At 51.8% G+C, this 23,254-nt stretch overlaps 3 protein-coding genes and 1 long non-coding RNA gene across 9 annotated transcripts in view; 1 reads left to right on the forward strand and 3 right to left on the reverse strand.

Moving 5' to 3' along the window:
- Positions 1 to 268: 268 nt before the first annotated feature.
- HOXA1 (homeobox A1) lies at positions 269 to 3,190 on the reverse strand. 2 transcript variants are annotated; one of them, XM_073898996.1, is made up of 3 exons: positions 2,614 to 3,190; positions 2,316 to 2,410; positions 1,673 to 1,803 (listed from the first exon to the last, which is right to left on the reverse strand). In XM_073898996.1, exons 1-2 carry the CDS (start codon positions 2,956 to 2,958, stop codon positions 2,351 to 2,353), a joined length of 405 nt encoding a protein of 134 aa, XP_073755097.1. In that variant the 5' UTR covers positions 2,959 to 3,190; the 3' UTR covers positions 1,673 to 1,803; positions 2,316 to 2,350. The 2 variants fall into 2 exon arrangements, with proteins under 2 accessions (XP_025729084.1, XP_073755097.1); XM_025873299.2 differs by having other exon boundaries at positions 269 to 1,803; positions 2,316 to 3,190.
- LOC141373878 (uncharacterized) lies at positions 3,190 to 7,197 on the forward strand. The gene is made up of 2 exons (XR_012380262.1): positions 3,190 to 3,424; positions 6,713 to 7,197. It is a non-coding gene; the product is annotated as an uncharacterized lncRNA (long non-coding RNA).
- A 149-nt stretch (positions 7,198 to 7,346) lies between these two features.
- On the reverse strand, positions 7,347 to 9,602 carry HOXA2 (homeobox A2). The gene is made up of 2 exons (XM_025873300.2): positions 9,062 to 9,602; positions 7,347 to 8,415 (listed from the first exon to the last, which is right to left on the reverse strand). The coding sequence occupies exons 1-2, from the start codon at positions 9,447 to 9,449 to the stop codon at positions 7,676 to 7,678; spliced, it is 1,128 nt and encodes a 375-aa protein (XP_025729085.1). The 5' UTR covers positions 9,450 to 9,602; the 3' UTR covers positions 7,347 to 7,675.
- A 3,924-nt stretch (positions 9,603 to 13,526) lies between these two features.
- HOXA3 (homeobox A3) overlaps positions 13,527 to 23,254 on the reverse strand; it is a 33,421-nt gene continuing 23,693 nt past the window's right edge. For 4 of the 5 annotated variants that reach the window (XM_073898997.1, XM_073898999.1, XM_025873301.2 and 1 more), the window contains 2 exons: positions 17,221 to 17,863; positions 13,527 to 15,802 (listed from right to left, as the gene is read on the reverse strand). In XM_073898997.1, coding sequence (XP_073755098.1) covers positions 15,003 to 15,802; positions 17,221 to 17,743 — 1,323 coding nt within the window. In that variant the 5' untranslated portion in view covers positions 17,744 to 17,863 and the 3' untranslated portion in view covers positions 13,527 to 15,002. Of the gene's footprint in view, positions 15,803 to 17,220; positions 17,864 to 20,707; positions 20,902 to 23,254 lie in introns of those variants that run through there. The other variant, XM_073899000.1, reaches the window with a different exon arrangement.

Below are 23,254 nucleotides of genomic sequence, written 5' to 3' on the forward strand. Positions count from 1 at the left end.
TCTTCACCATTCATTTTTTTCCATTATGAACTTGGATTATAATAAAGGAACTATTGTTATTTTAAAGAAAATCAACCTATTAAATAGGCATCAGCTAGGTGCTATGACACTCATAGGGGAAGTTTCAGCTACATAATGGAAAGCATTTATTTTTTTCAAGAAAAGGCCCACCTCTGAAAGTACACATCACCCTTCCCCCCTCCCCACGTGAAATAAGCCAACAAATTGTAGCCAAGCCAAATATAGGGATGCTTAAGCTTATGTGAAACTTGAATATATTTATTACAGACATCTTAAGACCCGTAAACTCTGCTCTGGATCACATTACTCCAGGATCTCAGAGCTGTTCATGATTGTACAGGAAAGGGGGAATATCATAGGCTCACAAAGAATAACTGATATAACTCAGTATGGTACTTCAGGGACATCAAAACATTGTGCGACATGCAAAAGACTATTCACGAATCACACAAAATATACATTCATTGTGCCATCCATCACATTAACAATTGAGCTGAAAATACATCATATCCAGCTAAGATAACTGTGGAAGGAAGAAGCTGGTTTGAATAATACCTTTAGGTTCTGAATAATCCAGCACAAATTTCAAATACAGTGTGGCCAGAGAAACAATAAATGGGTGGGGATGGGGAGAGACTTAGCACAGGAAGCAAGGTTTTTGAACCTTGTGTTCTACAGGCCTTCTTAACTCACTGAAAGAACAAATGCAGGCTACCCTCTGAGGCATCTGAGTTTAAGTGAGCAATTTTATTCTTTAACCCATAATCACATATAAAATAGTACCAGTTTGAGTTACCCACCCTGTTTTAGTCACTTAATCTAAACATTTCTAGAAAATCTGTATAAAGATAAATCTCTCAGGACAAAGTATTTACAACCAGCAAACACACACATGAAATTGAATTAAATTAAGGGATGATTTAATTGTGTAAACACGCTCAGAGTGCATCTCTTCTTTATGAGCTCCTGGACTCTCCTTTCTCTCTATCCCACTTTAAGGGCAAAGTAGGAGAGAACTGTAAATACACAGATAGGTAAAGGATAGGCCTCCCTCTGACATGTTTCTGCTGGCAAAGGAGACTATATGCCAAAGGACATCTGAAAGGAACAGATTCTGTGGAAATCTCCTAAAAGTAGGGAGGGGTGTTGGGGGCCATCAAAACATTGATTATGGCACCTAATCTGCATGAAGGAGTTAGCACACACACACACACACACACACACACACACACACACACACCAATCGAGCCTCTAATCTAGAATTCTCTGGAAACACATTATCCTGGCCAGGAGCTCCCCAGATAGGATCAGAAAGGAAGAGAGAGACTGTAAATGGAAAGGAAGATAAGCTAAGAATGTGCTTTGGGTAGGAAGTCCCCAGCCCTCAGAGGAGCCTGGGCTGCGGAGTCTTGGGGCTGGGTGGGCCTCAGTGGGAGGTAGTCAGAGTGTCTGAGGTAGAAGACCCCGGGGAAGGAATGCAGGGCGAAGAGCTGGACTTCTCTGAAGATTCCTCGGCCTTCTCCTCACTTCCTGGCGGGGTGGCAGGAGAGATGGGCAAGAGGCCCTCCTTCTCTCGTTTCTTCTGCTTCATCCGGCGGTTCTGGAACCAGATCTTCACCTGGGTCTCATTGAGCTGCAGGGATGCAGCAATCTCCACCCTGCGGGCACGCGTCAGATACTTATTGAAGTGGAACTCCTTTTCCAGCTCAGTGAGCTGCTTCGTGGTGAAGTTGGTGCGCACTGCATTGGGTTGACCCACGTAGCCGTACTCTCCAACTTTCCCTGGGGGCATGATGGGGAGCGATGAGAGAGAAAGATAAAAATTTTTACAATCCATATGAGATCCCCTACACGCTTCAGAGCAACAATCAGGTAAAGGGGAGATCAAGAATTTCTCAACAGAAACTAGGCTGGGAAAGGTGACTGATGAGGTGTAAAGTGTTAATCTGAAATCAACCATTAGCATGGTCAGACCCGTGATTAATGGAGCCTGGAGATATTAACAGAACCAACCCCCCCACCACACACACACACACACACACACACACACACACACACACATACCCCTACCCACTTCCTATTCCAGAACCTCTAAAACTCAGCCCTTTGGAAAACACAACAGTCCCAGATGCTCCTTTGCCCCACACACCTGGGCAATCTCTCCACACCCAACAACACCGGTGGGAAGCAAGAACTTTTCAAAAAAAAAAAAAAGTATTAATTTTCCTTGGCAACTAAGCAAACAAGCTCCTTCCAGAACCATCAAGGAACATCCAAGGAATGGCAAGACTGACCTGTTTTGGGAGGGTTTCTTTTGACTTTCATCCAGTCAAAGGTCTGCGCTGGAGAAGACGTCTCTGATGTAGGGGAGCGACAGGCTTCTTGGTGGCTGGCGTGGAGAGGGGACAAGGAGTTATTATACGTGGCCAGGGCCAGGCTCTGGTGCTCTTGTCCATATGAGTGGTGAATGTACTGAGGCGAGCCCACCGCGCCCCCAGCATAACCCTGGTGGTGGTGGTGATGCTGGACCATGGGAGATGAGAGATTTCCAGAGTAAACTGCGGGAGCGCACGAGGGGTACCCACCACTTACTTCTGCTTCCTGATTTAACGCGTAAGGGCTGTAAGGCGCGCCGAAGTTCTGCGCGCCATAGCTTGGACCACAACTCGAATGGGAGTAGGACACCCCCAGGTTCCCGGGAGTCTGGTAGGTGGCCGGTTGGGGGTGGTGATGGTGGTGGTGGTGGGGTGGGCTGATCTGCACCCCCCTGCCCACTAGGAAGCGGTCGTCGCCGCCACAGCTGTTAGCACTGACCGCGCACGACTGGAAAGTTGTAATTCCATGGTCGGAAGGGTAGGCTCGAGCTGAGCAGGTCCCTGAGTCGCCACCGCTGAGGATGGGGTATTCCAGGAAGGAGCTCATTCTTGCATTGTCCATCTGTCACTGAGGGACCGGGTCCTGCGAAGCCCTGGTTGACCGTGCCAACTTTCTCACTTCCTCCATGGGGCCGGAGAAGAAAAATGATATGAATGTACAGTGCGCAAGAGGGGGGGCGCGAGGGCGGAGGGCGCCGGGGGAGGGGCACGTGACTATGTCAGCCAATGGCGGAGCCTCCTGCGAAAGTTTGCTGGCTCCCGCGGTGATGGATCACCGTTTCAGTGGCATTTAAATCCCCGGCGCTCCTCAGTCTAGGTGACGCGCAGTCGCCCCCCCAGGCAGCCCAGGCGGCGGCAGCAGCTGCGGCGGCTGCAAGGGCAGATTCGGAGCGCTGGGCCGAAGGGGAGCAGAAGCCACCCTCTGCGCGCGCCGACTCCGCTCTCCCCCCCTCCGGGAGGTGGGGGCTAGGAGGCATCCCCGTCTCCGCCCCCTCCCCACCGTGCACAGAAAGATGAACTGGCAAGAGGTGAGAAGGGAAGTGGGCTCCGTCTCTCTTGGGTCGGGAATCAGGGGGCCAGAGCTCTCCGGCCTGCCACTAGCTCAGGGGCCGAGCCCGCAGTGCGCGGAGCAGGAAGGGTAGCTCCCCGGGCGCTTTCCCTACACAGTCCCTGCTGTGGTGCCGGGGCAGTGGCGTAGGACGAGGCCAGGCCACCAGCTCTCCAAGCTCGGAAGGGAGAGGGAAGTGCGCAGAGGATTGGCCTGGAGGACTCCGGGTGGGCGTGGAGGGGACAAGAGCAAGGAAAAAACAAAACAAAACAAAACTTCCCTTCTCCAAGGAGGGTCTCCGAACCCTACTCCCTCCACCCCAACTGATTATTAGCAAGGCAATGAGGAGCTTCTGTAATTCGACGCCCGGGAGCGGGTGATTGGTAGTAGTTAAGCTTGCCGGAAAAGGCCGGGGGTGGCCGGGCTCTTCGCCCTCCCTCTCTCCTCGCTCTCCGCCCCTTCCTCCTCCCCACTCAGCTTTGCTCCGGGAGCCCTACGGGATCCGGAGCAGCTCTGCCGCTGGATTTTGAAGGGTAGGAGGCGGGGGAGAAAGATGACGCTAGCGGACGTGGCCAGCGTGGGGGCCGGGCGGTGCGCTGCAGGCCATCTGCCGGCTCCCCGGGACCCAGGAGTCTGCGCGCTCCGGCAGGGGCCTCAAAGGGCGAGACCACAGCGCCAGCAAAATACGCTGAACTCCCCCCGCAATGGTGCTCGTTTTCTGGAGGGGGATGTTAGGAGTGGTAGAGCTTCCTTTATCCACTAGCCGCCCCCCCCCCCCCGCCATTCTACTGCACGTCTGAAGTGGGTAGGGGCTGGCAGGTGGGAGGGGCGGTGGACAGATGGCTGATGGTGGACGGGATATTTTCTTCTTCCCCAACACCTCCTCCCCTTTGTAACTGACTGTGTAGTTCCTTGTGTGAACCTTCAAGTCTTTCCCTAGAGAGACGCGTGCAAATCTGAGCGTCATCCCAGGCCAGGGGTCCTGTTCTCCATCACCCTCATCCTACCCTGATGCTGACGGGGTCGTTAATTGCTGTTTACTATTAGGTTTCGTGTCAACCCTTGGCTTGTAAAGAGAAAATGCCAAACTGAGACCGAGAATTGATGCGTTCTTAGGTAAAAGAAATCCAGGGATCATCCAAGAAGCTTTTGCAGCCAGTGCAGTAGAGATTTTTCCCTGACCCTGTTTACCACACCAGAATCGGACAGATAAAATTTATCTGAGGATGGGGTTCCCACTCCCCTCTAGCTTTCCCTCCCCAGTTAGAAGAAGGAAGTTTTGCTTGAGGCAGGCACATTTCAAATGTGTTAGTCAACCTTTCAGGCTTCTGCATTCTGTTCTCCACATATAGAAGTTTCCCTCCCCCCCAACCTGCCCCCTCCCCTCCATGAGGGGAAACTCTTGCAGACATTTGACTACGGATTCCCTCAGTAGCAAAGAAACATTTTCCCCCAAACATTTTCTTTTGAAATGGTATTTTTCTTTGACCTTTGACCCATCCCCAACCGCGGTTAAGAGAGAGCACAGACAGGAAAAGTCATTCCTGCCCCAATTTCAGCACCTGGGGACGTTCATCTTCGAGAAGGGGAAAGGAAAGGCGGCCCTCCTGGAGGCGGCTTTCTTAAGAGCGCCAGGCTTCCAACGATGGGAAGAGAAGGGGCTCCTGTCGGGGAGGAGGTAGAACGTGAGAAGGTCCGAGCTGGCATTGCGGACGGTCTGCTTTCTCCTGGTCTCATTCCTGTCCCTTTGTTGGCTTCTTCAGCCCGGGTTTGCGCAAGCCCCTCGGCCGCAGGGCTTGAGCCACAAAGCCATCCCGGGCATCAACCGCTTTCCTTACTCCGCTAGTTCTCGGCCTCCGCGCTCCACTCCTTCCACTTCTCTTCCTCCCTCCGGACCTCATTCCAGAGCCAGCACGGGTGGGGGTGTTTTTCTTGGGGCCACATGGATGCACTTGCACTTAAGCCCGCAAGCACTCGGGCCGGCGACCGACCCACCTCAGCGCAGTGCTCCCGACTCCCGGCTCGCAGCCGAGCCTGCTCCGCCCGGGCTGGCCGCCCAGAGCGCTGCTCTCCCGGTGTTGCTTACAAAGGCAGTCTCCTCTGGCCTCGAGCCCGTAAGGCTTCCGTAGCTCAGTTCTTTCCCCACCCCCACGAAATCCTGGGGCTCGTTCCGCGATGTAGAAGACCCTGGTTTTCTGAGCGTGTAGGCCAGAGCCCCAGGACTCGAGCTAAAGTCTCTTTAAATGCCCTGGGAGAGTGGGCGAAAGGAGAGCTTGGTCACTAGTTAAATGATGGCCTGCAAGCGGCTTGCTGGGCTCAAAACGCCTCTTTCAGGGCTCTTCTACTAGAAAGGGAAGGAGCAAGGAGGAGACAAAACGCCGCGGAGGCCCGGAGCTGTTCATGGCATCCGCGGCTCAGCCAAGCTGTTGTTTTAAAAGAGCAATAAAAATGAATTATGACTAAACGCCTTCTAACTTAATGCTTTCGGACGGGGATCCCCGGCAAATACGTAAGAGGATTTTTATTTGTGCATGTGTTCCTGCAATTGATCTCTTTGATGACATTCTCATTCATAGAAAGCGTTTGATTTATGAGCGTAGGACGAATCGCAAACAGCAGCGGCTCAGCCCTGGCTGCGGCCGGGCGGCCCTGCTCAGCTCCGCGCCTGGGGCTGGAGACCCGCCGGGGTCCTCACACGCCTCCGCCGCTGCCAGGATTTCGGGGGCAAAAGGGTGGAGGAAGGTAGGGTGCAAACCCATGGAGAAAGATCGCGATTTCATTGTAACTTCCAAGCCTTAGCTGTTAAGAGCCGGGTTTCTAAATCAACCCGCCCCCCACACATGTTGCTTACACGCTGCGTTTTCTCACGGTAAGTAGCAGAGCTCAGTAAGGGAAAAATCAGCATGGGGAGATGAAAGAAGGGGGGGGGGGAAACAGAACAACCCAGTAACGTGCCCTGGATCACATTTTATTGGTATTTCATTTAAAGTGCTTTTTCTCTTTCTCTCTCTAGAAATTGGGTTAATTTATAACCTAGGGCGCACAAACTCTCCAATTTAAATCTCAACTTGGTAACCTGACTTCACAGCTTTAATGATCCATTATTTGCCATGTAAACAGATTTAAGAATGAAATATTGATTTTTCTGACCCTGAAAAAAGAATCGTAGAATGACTGAACCAGAGGATTGGAAAGAACCCTTTCTGAAGTGCATTTTCCAGCTAGTAACCATTGTTTTGTTTTGTTTTTGTTTTTCTCTACCTTTTAGGTCTGTTTGCCTGGACCCATCAACAGCTGGGAGACTAATCGACCACACTGAAAATGTTTCCGGGATTGTGGGGGAGGGGCTGGAAAGTAGATGTTTGAAACAAATGTGTATAAATAAATGAATTGTTGATAACTCAGTTATGGACCTGCAGACTGGTAGCTTGTTAAAGAAACTCCATGTTCCTCCTTCCTGGAGTTGGGGGTTTCTGTAGGCACTTTATTTCTCCACGTTCAAAAGCTTGGGCTTGGCCCAACTCTGAGGCTGCCCAATCCTGTTTCTATTACCAATTTAAATCTATGGCTTGAACCTCTACACTGAAAAACCAAATCCATTCCCTTTAAAAAGAAAGAAAGAAAAAAGAAAAGAGAAAAAAAAAGAACACTTCTCAGAAGTCCTAACCATTTTCTGGCTTTCTTTTTTGTTGTTGTCTTTTGAAGACTTTGAACATGCCCCCTTAATAAATATATTAAAATTGAAAAAGAAGATGAATTGTGACCAGAATTTTATTTACCAAATTAGACTAAGAGAGGGAAAAGAAACCGTTATGATCTTTGAGAAAGAGGGGGGAGAAAAAAAATAAGAAAGCTACTTATAGCAAAGGAGAATTTATTCTACCAAAAATACTCATGACAATGCATCCTAATGTAATACAAAAATAAAAAGAAAGTGAAGATACAATTATATGATCACTTTCTTGCAGGCCTCCTATATTGCTTTCAGGAAATCACATAGAGGGTCGTTGGATTCGATTCAGAACAACTAAAACTCCAAAATAATCTGGAAAAGGTGGCTCTGAAACTGGATCAGGAGAACCACTAAACAGAAAATCTTCCACATTTAGAGGAGAGACAGGGTAGGTCAAGAAGAAAAGAAAAGAAAAATCAACTCTCGGAATAAAAGAAGGCCAAACCACCCGGTCAAAGGGGTTTTTGTTTTGTGATGCTTTGTTTTGCTTTAATGTTTTTAGTAATTCAGATGCTGCAAGTCGATTGTGGTGAGTGTGTCTGTAAAAAAGTCAAAGCTGTCAGCTGAAATATCTACGGGGCTGTCCAGGGACCCTGGCAAACTGGGCGAGACTGCGTCTGAAAGCTGCAGGCAGGAATCTGTGCAAAAGACATTAAAGTCCTGCAAAGAGGGGACCTCGAGGGCCTCGGGACTGTCATTGTTTAGGCCAGAGCCACAGTTCTGGCCCATTGTTGGCAAGCAGTTAGAAACAGTGGGTGACTGGTGCTGAAAATGTTTCAGATTTTTCTCATTGCTGGTTAAAGGCGAAACTGGGAAACTTTGGGAGTCGCCATTGTGTCCATTGGGAGCCTGCTGCTGAGAGAGGGCATTTTGCTGAAAAGTGTAACCTTCCCTCTCCAGAAGGGCCCCGGAGACGCTGAGGGCTTGCTCGAAGAGCGACTTCTCTTCCTCGTCCTCCTCTGCTTTCTCAGAGTCTTCGAGGCTTTTAAATTTCCCTTCACTGTTTTGGTTCTCCTTGCACTGGGTCTGCCTCTTGTGCTTCATCCTCCGGTTCTGAAACCACACTTTCACTTGTCTCTCAGTCAAATCCAGCAGCGCTGCAATTTCCACCCTTCGGGGTCTGCAAAGGTACTTGTTGAAATGAAATTCTTTTTCCAGCTCTAAAAGCTGCGTGTTGGTGTAAGCTGTTCTCAGGCGCCGCGAGCCCCCGCCGCTGCCATCGGCGATTTCCAGGGATTCTGCGGAAAGGGAAACCAACAAGAGACACACGCACAGTTGGAGGTGGAGGGGTCCGAGCGGGGTTATTCCACTGGAGAATAAATATAGCAGAAAAGATCAACTGCAACAAAATGGCCGCCCCTGGATGCAGCAGAGCTATTGTGCCTTTCCTGGGAGCCCAGCCCGGGGAGACCCCCATCTCTTCCACCTCCATCAAATTGCTGCCTGTGGCTCCCCCCCAACCTCTCCATCCGGGAGCAAACTTTATATTAGCCACACCACAATTTATAATTAATGCATCAGCTGCTTAGCTGAGCAAGAGCGATCTATCACTCTTCATTACTGTCAAAAAGCCAAACTCTAGGACAACTAGACAAGAGGAGGTCAGTTCCAACTCAAATAAATCATCCCACATTACACAAGTTAGGGAAAGTTTTCCCCCCCTCTTCTTAAAAATATATATGTGTCTCATTGTGCAGCGCAGGATCGCTTTTCTCTCCATCAGACCCACTTCTGAGCCCACAGGGGAAGGGAAGGCAGCCAAGCATCTCTCCCTCTCTCCCCCTTCTCTCCCAGCCCACGCTCCCCTCCCCCATAGTCGCTCCCTGGGCAGCCCAGAAGGGGGAAAAGGGTCCCGGGGACCTGGGGCCAAGTCTTCGGACTGACCTTTGTGGCCGAGGCAGGCAGGGCCGGTGGCGGCGGCGGCGGCGGCGGCAGAGGCGGGCGGCAGCGCGGTTTTCTTGGCCGCCTTCTTCTCCTTCATCCAGGGGTACTCGGGCGGCTGCAGGGCGCCGGCGGGCACTGGGCTGCCGCGGCTGCCCGCGGGGCTCGGCTTGGGGCGGCCGCCAGCGCCGTGGCGAGGGTGACTGCCCGGGTTCAGGCTGGGAATGGTCTGCTCAAAAGGAGGAGGAATCAGTGTCGAGTGTGAAAGCGTCGAGGTCTTGATTGATGAACTTTGAAATGTATCAGCGACAGGGGGAAAAGATGTCAGGCACTCAGCGAGCGACGGCTGGCTATTGATAAAACCAATCTCTCGCTCAAATTCGTAATTCATGGCCTTCTCCTTGGAGCCCCCTCGGAGAAAAAGTTCCCTCTTCTGGAGGGGCTTTGGGGGGGCAAGGCCCAGGAAAAAGGCGAGAGCAGAGGGAAAAAAAAATCTATCATAGAAGATCGCTGCTGGGGTGTTTTTTTTCTAATTCACTGATTACAGCCGTATGGGGACCGCGCTACTATTAAACTATTGAATTCATGGAGACAAGGTTGAAATTGGACCGAATTGGCTGTCACATGATTGCTTCTGCCCAATGACAATTTGGGCTTTAATCAAAAGAAGCCACTGTCTGTTTGATTGATCCAAAAAAGTCGGGAAGGAACGCCTCATTGGGGGCCAGCGAGGCTTTATTTACACTTTTTTCAGGGCAAAAATACATATATGTGGGTGTGGGTGTGGGTGGGGATGCCCGGGAGTGCGTGGGGGCGAGGGTGCCTGCCTGCCTCCTGATCGGCACAGATCTGGTGTGTGCGCCCGCGAGGGTGTGCGAGTGTGAGCCCTGCTGCCGGGCCCGCCGGCGGCTGCCCTCTGCCTGCCCCGCACACTCCGCGCATTGTTTGGGACTGTCGGGAAGACGCCTCGCACCTCACAAATCATTTAAGCACCTCAGTCTGACGCCTGCGGTCATTAACAAAGTAATCCATTAATCTTCAAAGTTTTGACACCCGAGAGCCCCGCATCCCAGCCACATAAGTTCTGCTAAGGCTGGAGGCAGGAGCAGAGGGAGAGGGGAGGTGAGACTGGGAGAAGAAAGAGAGAGGGAAGGAGGGAGGGAGGGAGAGGGGCCGAGAGAGAGAGAGAGGGAGAGAGAGAGAGAGAAGGAGAAGGAGAAGGAGAAGGAGAGAGGGGAGACACAGAAAAGAAAGGATTCATTTTGGGGTCTCCCCTCTTTTATTCCCCTTTCCTCCTCCCCCTTTTCTAAAACCAGTTCCTGGATCTCAGAAGTGATCCCTGTTTTCCTTCCTCTCTGTCTCTCCCTCTTTTCCTTTTTTCCTCTTCTCCCCTCTCCCCTTCCCGCTCACTTCTATCCTCCTCTCCCTCGCCAAACCCCTCCCGCATGCCCTCGCCCCCCTCCCAAAGCCCAGCTCGGAGTGCGCGCCCCCCGGACCCAGACCCCGGCCCATTGTTAGCCGGCTTTTCCAAGGCAGCTATGCATCTGGCTCCAGAAGGAAGCGGAAGACGGGAGGCGGCTCTCAAAGCTTCCCAACCTTCCTGTGCCATCAACTTTTCCAGAGGGGCTCGAGAAAGATAGATGCATGTGCCAAGCAAGACAACAACCCCAGGTCCATGTGTCCAAATCCCTGTAGCCAGGGCGGCGGCCAGCCAAAGCAATGCCACCCCGAGCAGGCTCCTGCGGCTCCTGGCATTCTGGGTTTCATACCCGTAGGGCTCGGGTGCGGTGAGTATTTCCGATTTCCAGGAAGTCTGTTGGAAGTTAGCAGCAGGGAGGGAGAAGGTGCTTGTTCCTCTCTCTCTCTCTCTCTCTCTCTCTCTTTTTTTTTCTTTTTCTTTTCCTCTCCTTCTTCTCCTGGTCCTTGTCGCTCCGACTGGGGGCTTGTGGGTTCAGAGGCAAAGCGTGCTCCCTGGCAGCCCCAACTGGCTCCCGCACCTTTCTGCTCCTTGGCCACCAGGGATGTTTGCACTGAGGTTCTGCTGTGGGAAACAAGCACCGCAGGTGAGAGAGGGCAACCTCAGGAGGAATTGTAAAGGTTCTCTTTTCTCGCTCTCTCTCTCTCTCTCTCTCTCTCTTTTTTTTTTCCCAATTCGGAGACTTGAGACTGAGGGCATCTTGGACTGGACTGTGCTGGAGGGTTCAAAAAGATAACACCTTTAGGTACCAAACAATAACTTTTAAAAAATCCACCAAGCCAGAAAGAGGGGAGGAGGCTGAGAGAAAAATCTGAAGGTATCTCTTTTCCCTCAAACCCTGAGGATGATGATTCGCTTTTGCTTCCTTTGAAATGGACCAAGTGATCAGACTCCCCCAGGCCGGCAGGCATCCGTGGCAGGAAAATAAATCATTCTGATGGCCAGGGAGAGAGAGGTTGGTGGGGGAGAAAAATCTACGTAGAAAACAAGAAAGGCTGACCACAGCACAAGGCTAGGGCTCCATTTCTGAGGCCAGCATCAAAGGGGGCTTGGGTGGAAATTAGATATAAAGTGGCCTCCATCATTGACTAGCCCAGAGCATCGCCTTACAGATAGGGATGCTATTTTGGAAAATGTGAGGTTTTTCAGTTTTCTTGCTTTTATTCCAAACAAAGCTCTGAAGGAAGTCTGGGTGCGATCAATCTTGCTCACCAAAAGCCTTGACAGCTTCTGGCCCTTAAGAACACATTTCAGCTTCGAGCTCTTTCCAAGATCAAATGTGGCCGAGCAAAGAGGAGAGCAGGAAACGCAAGTAAACAAGGAAAACTAGTCTTTTTAAAGATATCGTTTTGGCAGCAGGAAGAGTTATAAGCTGCTTTTAGGAAAGGTGCTTTTGCATATTCTGGGATAGTGGCTTTTGGCATTTGCTTTTACCAGAAATAATACTGAGGGGTTAAGGGGAGGGGGAGTTATGGCAAGGGAGAAGCGCTGCCCCCATATCGCTGAGGCTTTGTCAGGGGCTGCGTGGGTGAGAGCTTTCTGCTCGCCTCAGCAGCCTTAATTCAAATACCATCTGGAAGCAAACCCTTTTCTTTGGCCATTCAACATTGAAATCTTCCCCAAATCTATTACTTTAACTCAGGAATATTTTAATAACGACTTATTTTTAATATCTTTGAAGCTGGAGGTGAGACCAATATTTTCTCTTTGAAACCTAAAATGAATGTTTTGACTGCCAAGATATGGGGAATCGTATTGGAATCTCATTTAAAAATCTGTGCCCTGAGGGAAGGAGGTTGCCTCCAAACCACTCCCCTCTCAGCTAAACAGCAGATTTTAGAAACGGGTTCAAATAGTGGTATCTCTGAAAGATTTTCCTCTGTGAATGAATAGCGCTCGTTCGCTCGCTCTCGCTCTCTCTCTTGCACTCTCTCTCCAGTCTCCCTTATTTTACAAGGTAATTTTATATACTTCTGTAAAATTATTACTCATAAGAACACTTCTGTGGTTGTTTGGCCTGTTCAGTTCAGATCTGAACAACCAAAGAGCGGAAGCTCCACTTCTCACAAAGACTGGTTTTCCAGACTCTGCATTTCTGAAGTGCACCATATTTCGGCAGGGAGGTTGGAGTGGGGTGGGGAGCAAATCTACTCCTTCCATAGCCCAAACTCTTTAAAAATAAAAAATATATATGTGTGTGTATCAAGAGCCCCAGAACAGATGCGGGAGAAGCATCTCTGGCTGTGAGATAAACACCCAGATCTCTACAGCTGCCTGGCTTTGCATCTTCTAAGCCTTTTTCTTTTTCTTAAAATGTGAGAAGGTTCCCTAAAAGCAGCTCCTGTGAACCCAGGAGATACCCCAAAATGGCTCCAGTGCCTATTTCTAAAGATCATCTGAGGGAGCTTCTCAGGGGAAAGATAGAGGCCATGATGATGGATATTTGGGATCGCAAACAAAATGGCGACATTTTTCACCTCCGTCTCTGAAAGATACAATCCAGGGAGAAGGAGGATTTATTTCGCACATCAGATGCTTCTGATCCCGAGACGCAGGTGGTTTCTCACTTCCAGTTTAGAAAGGGGATGTTGATGGGGATACAGTTCTGAGGTTTTCACTTTCTGAATTTGGTTCCTTCTCCAAGCAATTCTTTAATTTGAAAACAAAAATATTTCCCTTTCCTGTGCCTGCTTTTGCATCTGCCAGCCAGTCAGTAGGCAGCCCTATCTTAAATCCAGGAGTAGAAATGTAATGTTTAGCTCCTGCAGCATCAAATGAAAGAAGTACTTTTAAAATTGCATTTTTATTAGAAAGATACCAATCTCCTTTCTCTCTTCTCCTCCCCCTGGGGCCATAAAAGGAGAGTGAGGAGGGATGAAGGAGAGGAAATAAATCCAGGGGATGCCAAATCCTAAATTCCGGGATGAAGACGAAGCTGGGACTCCAGCAGTCCAGGGAAGGGCGCGGGGAAGCTCCTGGGAGTTCAGCCTTTCTTTTGATCCCAGGGGCGATTTTAGGAGTCATTCTTTCCTCCTGGAGAGATCAGGGACCGAAGAGCATCCACAGAGAGTCCGGTTGCTCCAGAAAATGCTCGGCATCCTCCGCGCAGCTGATGATTCCCAAGGTTAAAGCACTGGCTGGTCCGCTTTGACCTGGAGGAAGATCTTGGAGAAGACAGCCCTGCCTTACTCCCCAGCGGGGCCTCTCGGGCACCTGTGAGTGCCCGCCGCGCTTCGGGCTGGCTGCCTTTTGTTTCTCCCGCACTCAGCAGTCCGCAGCCCCGGCGCCCGCGCAGGCCCCTCCTTGGCAGCTGGGAATCAGGCAGCCCAGCGGGCTGGCGCTCGGCGTTTCCAGAGCTGCTCGCCTCCAGGAGCTCCTGCAGCCTTCCCAAGAATTCGCTGTGCCCCCAGACGAACCGCCTGGCCAGGCCCCACTCCGGAGCTGGAAGGCTTGCCGCGGCCTGCTCAGCCAGTTCGCCTCTGCCTGAATTCCACGCAGACCCCCATCTTCGGCCAAAGAACCCCTTCTGAACACCGATATTATTCAGAATAAAAACTTTATTTATTTTTTTGTTTAGTTTCTCAGAATGTGAGCAGCAAGGAATGTAGAACTCTCAAAACAAATCTAGCATTTTTCACGTTTACAGATTTTTTTTTTCAGTTTCGCCGGATGTTACAAACCCAAATCACTGTTTTCAAAAGCTGGATCCTCTCTGGTATTATTGCATCATTACCGTTTTTATAAAGGAATTATATTTCCCTTTCAAATAAAAATTTTTCTATGTACGCCAATACACTATTGAACAAAAGGCCCAAGAAACCTTCTGAACAATCAGGGTACAGAATTTCTTTAATATAAATACGAACGGATGGGGATAAATAATATTTAAAACTTAGATTATTCAATGCTTGCAAAAAAAATATAAATAAATCTGACTGTTCACCAGCATACACACACGGAAAGACGTACACTTAGTCATCCTTGCACAGGGAGCCCCTGTTTCAAAGCGCCTTTGATTTTTTTCTCGCTCTTTACAAGAAGTGCAATTTAAAAGAAAAAAAAAACCCTAAAAATAAAAAAAAAAAAGTAATTGCTTCCCCTCGGGAGCCATAATGTACGAACAAATTCACATTGAAGAACTCGGCTAGAAAATTTGTTCATATACCCTGTTTCTGATCAAAGAGTAGAGAAGGTAAAGGATGCAGGGCCAGCGGCCGAGCGAGGGGTGGGAGGAGATAAACATCGCTACGGATAGACGGCCATTCCAGCAACCAAGATTGCTACGTCACATAGACTATTAAAACGCGTTACCAAAGAAAACAAAACGGGGTGGGGGGAAGGTAGAGGGGGCGGAGGAGAAAAAAGAGAGAGCAGGAAGAACCTTAAAACAAAACAAAATAAAAAGTAAACCGTAGAAGAACGGTGGGGGCGGGGGGACTCTCCTGGCGCGCAGCCCCGAGCCCACCATCACAGGTGGGTGAGTTTGGGGGCTTCCTGAATTCTTCCCTGAGAAGGATGGTGGGCGGTAAGGTCCGTGTAGGTGGGATGCGGCTCCCCTGGCCCGGGCCCGTGATGGTGGCCGCTGCCCAGCGGCCCAGCACCCCCGTAGTCCATGGCTGCCGAGGCGGCGTGGGGGAGGTGAGTTAGGCCAAAGAGGGCAGGCCCAGAGTTGCTCATGGGCTCCACATAGCTGCCCCCCACGAAGACGGGGCTTCCCTGTAAGTGTGGGGTCCCATAGCTGCCGTTGCCCTGCAGGCCGTGCGCGTGCGGGTCATAGTCGGGTGTACCCCCCGCCCCCGCCGCGGTGTAGCGCTTCTGTGGGGGCGGTGGGGGCGCGCAGCTTGGCAGGGGTGCGGGGTAGGAGGCGGGGGGCAGCCCATAGGCGCCCTGGGGAGGCTTGGAGAAAGGCGGGGGCGACTGGGGCTCATATGGGACGCTGTTGACCAGCGAATGCATAGAGTTCAGATAGCCGCCCGCGCCGGGGGGCACGGGGCTGCGACTTGGGGACTGGCCCCCTGATGACGTCAGCATGCCCTTGCCCTTCTGATCCTTCTTGTACTTCATGCGGCGATTCTGGAACCAGATTTTGATCTGGCGCTCCGTGAGGTTCAGTAGGTTGGCCATCTCCACCCGGCGCGGCCGGCACAGGTAGCGGTTGAAGTGGAATTCCTTCTCCAGCTCCACCAGCTGTGCGCTCGTGTAGGCGGTGCGCGCCCGTTTGGACGACGCCTGCCCAGGCGGGCTCTTGTCGCCAGCGCAGCTCTCCCCTGTGAGGACAGAGGAGAGAGCAAAGGAGAGAGGAAGAGAGCCATCAGGGGCTGCCCCAAGCCCCGCCTAACCCCTGACCCCGCCAGGCCCCTCCTTGCTCCAGGCCCCAAGATCCCTCTGTCAGTGCCCAGAAAAGAGGTTGAGGAACCAGGTGCTGCCCTCTCTCCTGGAAATAGTGCCAGTAGCTGGGTAGCTAGCCCCTCCATTCAGTCAAGTTGCAAGTCATAAGCTTCCCCAAGGGGGGAGAGGTAAGGACAGAAAAGCAGAACCCCCAGTTTGCCTTCCTGGTCTGTACTTCCGTCCGGGAACTATTCACTTTCTGAATCATTTACTGTTCCTTCAGGCCTATCAGACTACAAGCTCCCTGTGGGCAGGTCACCCATCTTCATTCCCTTCGCAGTAACTGGAATGTGGGGCACCTAATATACACTCAATAAACCTTTCCCTCTTCACTGACTGAAGGTTTGGACAGTTGCCTCAACTGGCCACTTATTTAGTCTACCCAGTGGAGAAGGGTGGACTGGAAGCCCCAATCTGGAAGGCCTTCTGTGCCCAAAGGAAGAGATCTCAATGAAAGTACCAATTTCTGGTGGGGTGACCCAGGCCCCTGATGCTGGGTCCTATTAATTAGCGTTCTTCATTTAATCAAGCAGCCTCCCCAATTTCATCCACTAATCTTGTGCCCTCCTATCCATCCCGCCTCCCAAATCTTGACTCTGGAGGATCCCAGATGCTCAGGCTCAGAGCAGGGTACTGGCAACTGGAGAAGGCAGGAGAAAAGGTAACGAAGATGCTGGGAAGCCCAAGACCCAGGGCCTGTCCTCCAGTCTAGTTCCTGGAGACCCATGTGGTTCCTATTAGCATAACAAGTCCAAATCCCCTCCCCCAGGAGGTCTCTGGCTGCCTTCACTGTACTAACTCTGGGTAGGGCCTTCCCAGAGGTAAGGCAGCCACTCCATCTACTGGAGCAAAAATTTAAAAATGGGCTCTGCTTATAAGCAAAGCGTTGATTCTTACTTGGATGGTGACTAGGCCTGCTTTTATTCTGCCACATTTCAGTGTGGAGTGGATGTCACGGTTTCATTAGAAATGAGGAGCTGTGCTAAAAAGAAAGGGGGGAGTTCAGGTTTGTTGTCCCCAAAGGTCCTAACTCCAAGAGTGGAATAAGAAGGAAGTCCAAACTCACTAAGGCCCCACTTGCTCTTGGAGAAGTCAAGAGAGACTCCCATCAGGTCTCTCTCTGGGGTTTCCTGGTCACACAGAGTCCTGTCACCTCCCTAGTTGAAGGGAGGGGGGCGCAGTGAATTCTTGAAACTGTTCCAGCGCTCGCAGACCGTGCTGGCTGTGGCTGGAGATGACTTGGGGGTGGGGGGGGGAGCCAGGCCAGAGGACCCTCCTCCAGAAGGCACTGCTTTACCTGAGCTGGAGCCGCTGGTTTTCTGCTTTGTGTTTTGCCGAGACTCTTTCATCCAGGGGAAGATTTGTTTGGCCACGGTGGGTGAGTTGAGTAGGGGGCTCTTGGCTGCGCTGGCGGGGGTGGGGTTGCTGCTGGCATTCTGAGGTGGGGAAACTGAAGAGGGGGGAGGGGGCGCGGCAGGAGCGGGTGCTGGCGGCTGCGGCGGGGCTTGAGGCTGCTGTGGAGCTGGGGGAGCAGCCTGGGGCGGCGGGGCCAGGGGTGGCTCGCCCAGGCCTGGGGGTTGGCTGGGCGGGCCGCTCAGGGTGCGCAGACACGCCTCGCTCAGCTCGTGCGCCTTGGGGTGGCCCCCGGCGCTGGCAGGCGACTGGAGTGAACAGGCGGGTCGGTGGTACTCGCCATCAGCGCCCAGTGCGGCGGACGCCGGGTACGGCTGCTGACTGGCATTATAAGCGAACCCGTTGGCTGCCTGGTAGGGGTAGCCACCGTAGATCGCGGAGCTGTCGTAGTAGGTCGCTTTTTGCATCGCGTTGTTTCACAATCTTGATCGCACACTCTGACAGGGGCTTGACACCCGTGAGGGCGCACATTGGCACGCCCCCGCGGTCACGTGACGCTCCGCCGCCAATGGCCGCCCCGCGCAGACCTGGGGGGCGAGAATCGCAGCGCGGTGAGGGCTCCGCGCAAATCCATCTTACTCTCAATAGCTAAGTGACATGAAAGCCATAAAAGAAAAAGTGGTCAGCAATATTTAGCAGCACGACTTGGCCCCGGGCGCAGAGAGCCGCGCTATAAAAAGCCGCTGGAATTTACTGGCAGCTACAAATATTTGCTTAACTTGCGTCTGGAGTTGGGGGGTTTTCCGGGGAGAGAGGAGGAGAGTAAGCGAGGGCTGGAAGCCGGGTCTCCAGAGCTGGAGTCCAAAAGAAGAAAGGCTGATGGGCTAGAAAGAAACAGGGCTGGGATCCTTCGTTTCCAGGGAAGGAGAAACTGGGGGTGTCCCTTCATCTCCGTTCTTTGGCCTCGTCCAGCGAGACCCGCGACTCCCTGCCTCTGAGGATCTTGGGGAAGGGGCAAGGGGGCAAAGGGGAGCGTAGGTTGCCAATCTGTTCTCCAGTCCTCCCTTTAGGACTGATATTTGGCAAAAGAGCCCTGACGCGGGGTGACTTCCCATCCAGCCCCGTCTTGGATCTTCCAGCACCCAGCAGAGGTATGCACAAAAAATTTTCAGGCAATTGCCCTACTCTACCCCGGATGGATTTGAGAAGCTGAGCTTGTTAGGCAGTTAATCTACCCTTGTGCTGAGATACGACCTACCTCTTCCAAATGGGCCCCTTGTGGCCAAGAAGGGGAGAGAAAAAACTCAAGAAACATCCTGTGTGGGAAGGGACCAACAACACTTCGCTCCAGCAAGTCAAACTCAAATCCTGGACAGTTCTTTACTCCTTTCCTCTCCTTATTTCTCAGGCATGACCCAGCAAGCCACTCCCACCTCTTTTCCCCTGTTACAGAAGGTCCCCAGACCCTCCTGCCTTGGACTTTCCGAGGTGCTGTTATTCAGGGCAACTATCAAATTCTACCTGTTAAAACATGATGGATTAGAGAAAAAAACAACCCACCAGGAACCTGAAAAACCAGCGTTCATCTCCATGACCACGGCTTGAACTCTCCTTCCAACTTAACGATAATAGGTTCTGTCTTAGAAACTGCTATGTAATTTGATGTATGGGGGTCATTTGGCTCCGGACGAGGGATGGAAGCACAAGCCATAAAATCCTGCCAGAGTTCCCTGATCTTTGTGTGCTGTTGTTGATATTTGTTACTTGGCCTATTTACCTGCTTCAGAAACACCAAGTAAAGGTCAACCCTGGAAATCTTAAAAGCAATGAAAGCCTTCTCAACCCCTTTTTAAAATTTATTATTTAGAAAGCAGTTTGCAGAAGTGAAATCTATGTTTTATTTTTGTTTTCAACCTTTGCATGGTCAATCTCTGGTTCTCAGCTGAGAAAAGTTCCATGTGAGTTCATACACACACACACACACACACACACACACAGGATGACAGTCTATTTAAGAAAAAAATGCAATGACAAATTCATGAAGAAAATGGTTTAGTTCATGCCCCAACTATGTATATTTGAGTCCTGGAGTCATTCACGTTCTCTAGGAATAGCAGACACTTTGTTAACTAGAAAACACCATCCACCAATGATGATTATAATTTTTTTAATAATGGGCTTCTTTGGATTTCATTATTAAACCAACAATCTGACCAACATCTGGAAAACAAGCACAGTTAATTTTCCAGAACCTCAATTAAAAATTACAGCTTCCCTTATCCGAAGTTACTGTGCGTGATCTTGAGCCCTGGAGTATTGTTTCTATTTTGGAAATAGATAGGAAGCTACAGATACCACAATCGAAAATAAATGAAGAATAAAATAAAATTTAAAACTGAATAGCAATTGAATGTCTCAGTTTCCTGTTCTTTCACTGAAAATAGGTCCTATTACATCTGGCAGTGTTAATGTCTGCCATTATACATTTTTAAGATACTAGGCTATTGTAAAATAAAATGCCAGGTTAAGAAAATTACTCCAGACACTTGAACAGCAAGATATTAGATACAACAAAATTAAGGTGATTTTGAACGTGCAACCTTTCAAGCGACTTGCTAATCCATTATCACAAGCTATATTGGCCTGCTACTTAAGTCTTTTCATCAAGTTGTGCATTGTCTTGCAAATAACAAAAATACCATGAAAAACCAAAGAGCATACAACAGCCCCCATAAACTTAAAATATGAATTCACCTCGGAGATCCCACCAAAGTCCTTCCTATTGTTTGAGGTCAGCAGACAACCACAATGGGGCCCACACATTTCCCCCCTCCCGCCCCCCCCCCCGCCCCCCGAAGTTTGCAACCTAGTAAAGAAGTTGGAGATCTGCCAGTCTGGAAACTTGCTTTGCACCCGCCCCCCCCCAACCAAGGGCTTGGGGTTGGGAGGAGATTCCTCCGAAAAGATCTGTTTCTGGACAATAACCCCCAGGTGCAGGAGCTGAAAGAGAGTTGAGGAGGCTAAACTGAGTGCAGAAAGCGAGCCCTATTGTCTTTCTGGAAGATCTGCCCAAATTCAACCTCCTTCCTTCAGACACCGCTCCCTCTTTCCACTCCCGCCCCTTCCTCAGCCTGCCCTCACCCCGAGTTTAAGCGGGAATATCGGGTAAGAGCCCCCGTGTCCCCTTACCCACCCCTCCCACCCTCCCCAAACCCAGAAAAGTTGGGGCTGGGCTAGGGGAAAGGGAAGAGGTGGGGGCGGGGATGGGAAAGCGGCCTGAACTCGAAGTGTAAGGGTATCAGTCACTGCCGGGAAGGAAGCTCCGGCTTGTGAACTCTTCTTGAACCGAGATTTAAGTCTGCAGCCATAAATCACCGAGACGTAAACTCCGCCATTCAGCGCTGAGAGCGGCCGGTTGTGGCCCTGCTTACCTTAACTTCTGACGAGCGCCGCGAGCGCAGGCTCGGGCTCGGGCTCGGGCTCGGGCTCCGGCCCCCGGCCCCCGGCCCGGCTCCCGGCCGCCCGGCCTGGTCCCCTAGGCGCAGGATGGGCACCGACCCTCAGCATCAGCCGAGACGGCGGGCGGGAGGGAGACCCCAAGGCCCGGACGCCGCGGCGCAGAGCGCGGTGGCTTCGCTGCTCCGGCACGGCTCGCCCAGGGCGGACTGGGGTGGCTTGGACCCCCCCTCCCACCCACCCCACCCACCCACCCACCCCTCCCCCACACCCCCGCCCCCTGCCCTTCCCGAGGGCAGCAGCCGCGGCCCGGAGATAAGCGCTAGCGCGGCGCAGGGCTCTGCCTGGGCTAGTGGCACCGACTTGGGTATGTTTCTTATGAATATTACACGCGGAGCAGCGTCTGGTCGGGGGGTGCGGTGGGGGGTGCTGGGGGCTGGCGGGAGGGGAGGCCGAGGCGGCTGGGGAAGCGCGGGGCGGCGTGGGGGATGGGGCTGAGGCGAGGGGAGGGACAGGAGCTAGAGGGGGAACTCGGCGGCGGCGGCGGCGGCGGGAGGAGGGCAGCCTCCCCCCAACCCCCAACGCCCTCCCTCTCCTCGCTTCTCGGCGTCACTAAAGTCCAGGAAAATTATGTTAATGAGGACAAACGGCTCTCACAAAGGGGCTCTCTAGCCGGGCTCTATTTCTTAGGAATCCATCTGAGAAACCATGTAACCCCTGCCCTGGACGCTTCCAGCTGGGGTGCAAAGGGAAAGAGAACCAGAAGGAGAGTTCCCCAGACTTTGGGCACCTTACCACATCTGTCACCCCCAATCTGAGAACCTCAAGGCCAATCTTTGGGGAGCAGAGGTAGAGCTTCCTTTCTCACGAGACCTCCCCAAGAGCCAACTGGGCTGTCTTTGGTTATATTTTTAGGCAGAAACCCTTACAATCCTGGCAGCCAGGAGGGAAGGAGCCTGGGGGAAATGGACAAAGTCCAGGCAGTGAAATGGGATGCTCTGGGCTCAGGTACACACCAGAGTGCCTAGAAACCTGGGTCTCCAGCTTTCCGGTGCCCACTTCCCAGTACGGACAGGCAGCTCATTCACAGGGAACGACAGATAAAACTCTGACCCCAACGCCAACAATGTCTATGTTTTCCTGGCTATTAGTGGTTTGCAGGGACGCTAAGCAGAGGAAAGGCCCGAGTGTGCCCAGTAGTATTGCCACAACTTTAAGGAGGGTGCTCTTCCTCCCTTCTAATGCCTCCCTCAACTCTCCAGATTCAGAAGTGAACCCTGCAAGGGTATGTGTGTGGCAAAAAGAGAAATGGAGCTTTCATGCAATTCCAAGGTGTCAACGGCCAGTCCTTCTCAAAGGAAGGTGTTAAAAATATAAGTAGTATGTTTAAACTGTCAGGGAGCCAAAGTGTCACCTTAGAGCAAAAACAAAGCCAAGGGAAAAGGGAGAAATCAAAAAGCACTCCTGGCCAGGGTGGCCTCATGCATACCAATGGTTTTTGTCATTTATGGCTGGGCAAGATTTATGACTCGGCGCCCCAAAGCTGTAAACAGAGCACAAAACAGCAAACACTTGCTCCTTATGGCATACTGCAGCAGCGCAACTTGAAAGGGGGAGCCGGGCAGCGTAGGAGGTGAGAGCCACCGCAAAAGTCCTCTCGGCTGCATTTTCTCTTCAAACCGGCCGGGTCGGATGTGGCATTTGAAGAAAGAAGGCGTGGGTCAATAATCAACCCGCACTTTCTCCTCCAAACTGCTGACGCGACTCTCACCGCCTTCTCAGCTAAGCCAGCTGCAGGGAAGGCCAGCTTTCCGTGAGAACCTGCCAGGGGAGGGGACCTCCTCGGCCAAGAGGGCCGAGGGCGCCGAGGTGAGGGCCGGGGCATCCAGGGCGCGTACCTTTTCAAAAGCGCCAAGACCAGGGCCGGGCAAAATGCTGGGACTGGACCCGAGGAGCCCCGGGAGCCAAGGGAAAGCTGGGGCCGGAGGTCGGGACAGGGTCTCTGCCGGTCCCAGATTAGGTGGCTTCTGGGTGGCTGGCTGCAGCAGGCAGAAATGGGGCTCTGACCTCAAGTGTAGGGTCTGCCGCCCTGGCATGTAGACCTCCGGGGTTTGGGCCTCTCTGCTGAAATCCACAGGACCGACTTTTGGAGCATGGCAGGCGAGGTGATTAAAAATAATAATCTATGATTGCTGAAGGTTTTTTATTTGTTCTTGTTTTCTAAGAGAGAAATACCGCCTGTCGATTTCCACTGCCAGAAATTACCCATCGCTGCCTCGGTGGTGCCCTTTCTAGGCAGATCCCGCAGCCATTCACCCTGCTCAGCCAAAACCACTGAGGTTTTCTTTGTGGAGAGGACCCCTTGGCTCCCCCAAACCACCCTCCTCCAGTCCCTGTGCTCCCTGATGCCTTACGCATGGGGACTAGAAGGAAACATTTTCTCGGCACTACGAAAATATCTGGAAGAGTGAAGGTGTGTTTGTGCCTCTCTACCCTCGACAGGGGCCTCCTTGAGAACACGC

This window comes from Callorhinus ursinus, unplaced genomic scaffold, assembly GCF_003265705.2.
Source record: "Callorhinus ursinus isolate GAN/ISIS: 27379988/994484 unplaced genomic scaffold, GSC_fseal_2.0 scaffold12, whole genome shotgun sequence".
Lineage (NCBI taxonomy): Eukaryota > Metazoa > Chordata > Mammalia > Carnivora > Otariidae > Callorhinus > Callorhinus ursinus.

Coding starts and splice junctions, on each gene's coding strand:
- HOXA1 (XM_025873299.2), bottom strand. CDS start 2,958: ATGGACAATGCAAGAATGAGCTCCTTCCTGGAATACCCCATCCTCAGC. Junction 1,804..2,315: donor AAGAAACCCTCCCAAAACAG/GTCAGTCTTGCC, acceptor TCATGCCCCCAG/GGAAAGTTGGAGAGTACGGC.
- HOXA2 (XM_025873300.2), bottom strand. CDS start 9,449: ATGAATTACGAATTTGAGCGAGAGATTGGTTTTATCAATAGCCAGCCG. Junction 8,416..9,061: donor TGCCTGCCTCGGCCACAAAG/GTCAGTCCGAAG, acceptor CCCTTTCCGCAG/AATCCCTGGAAATCGCCGAT.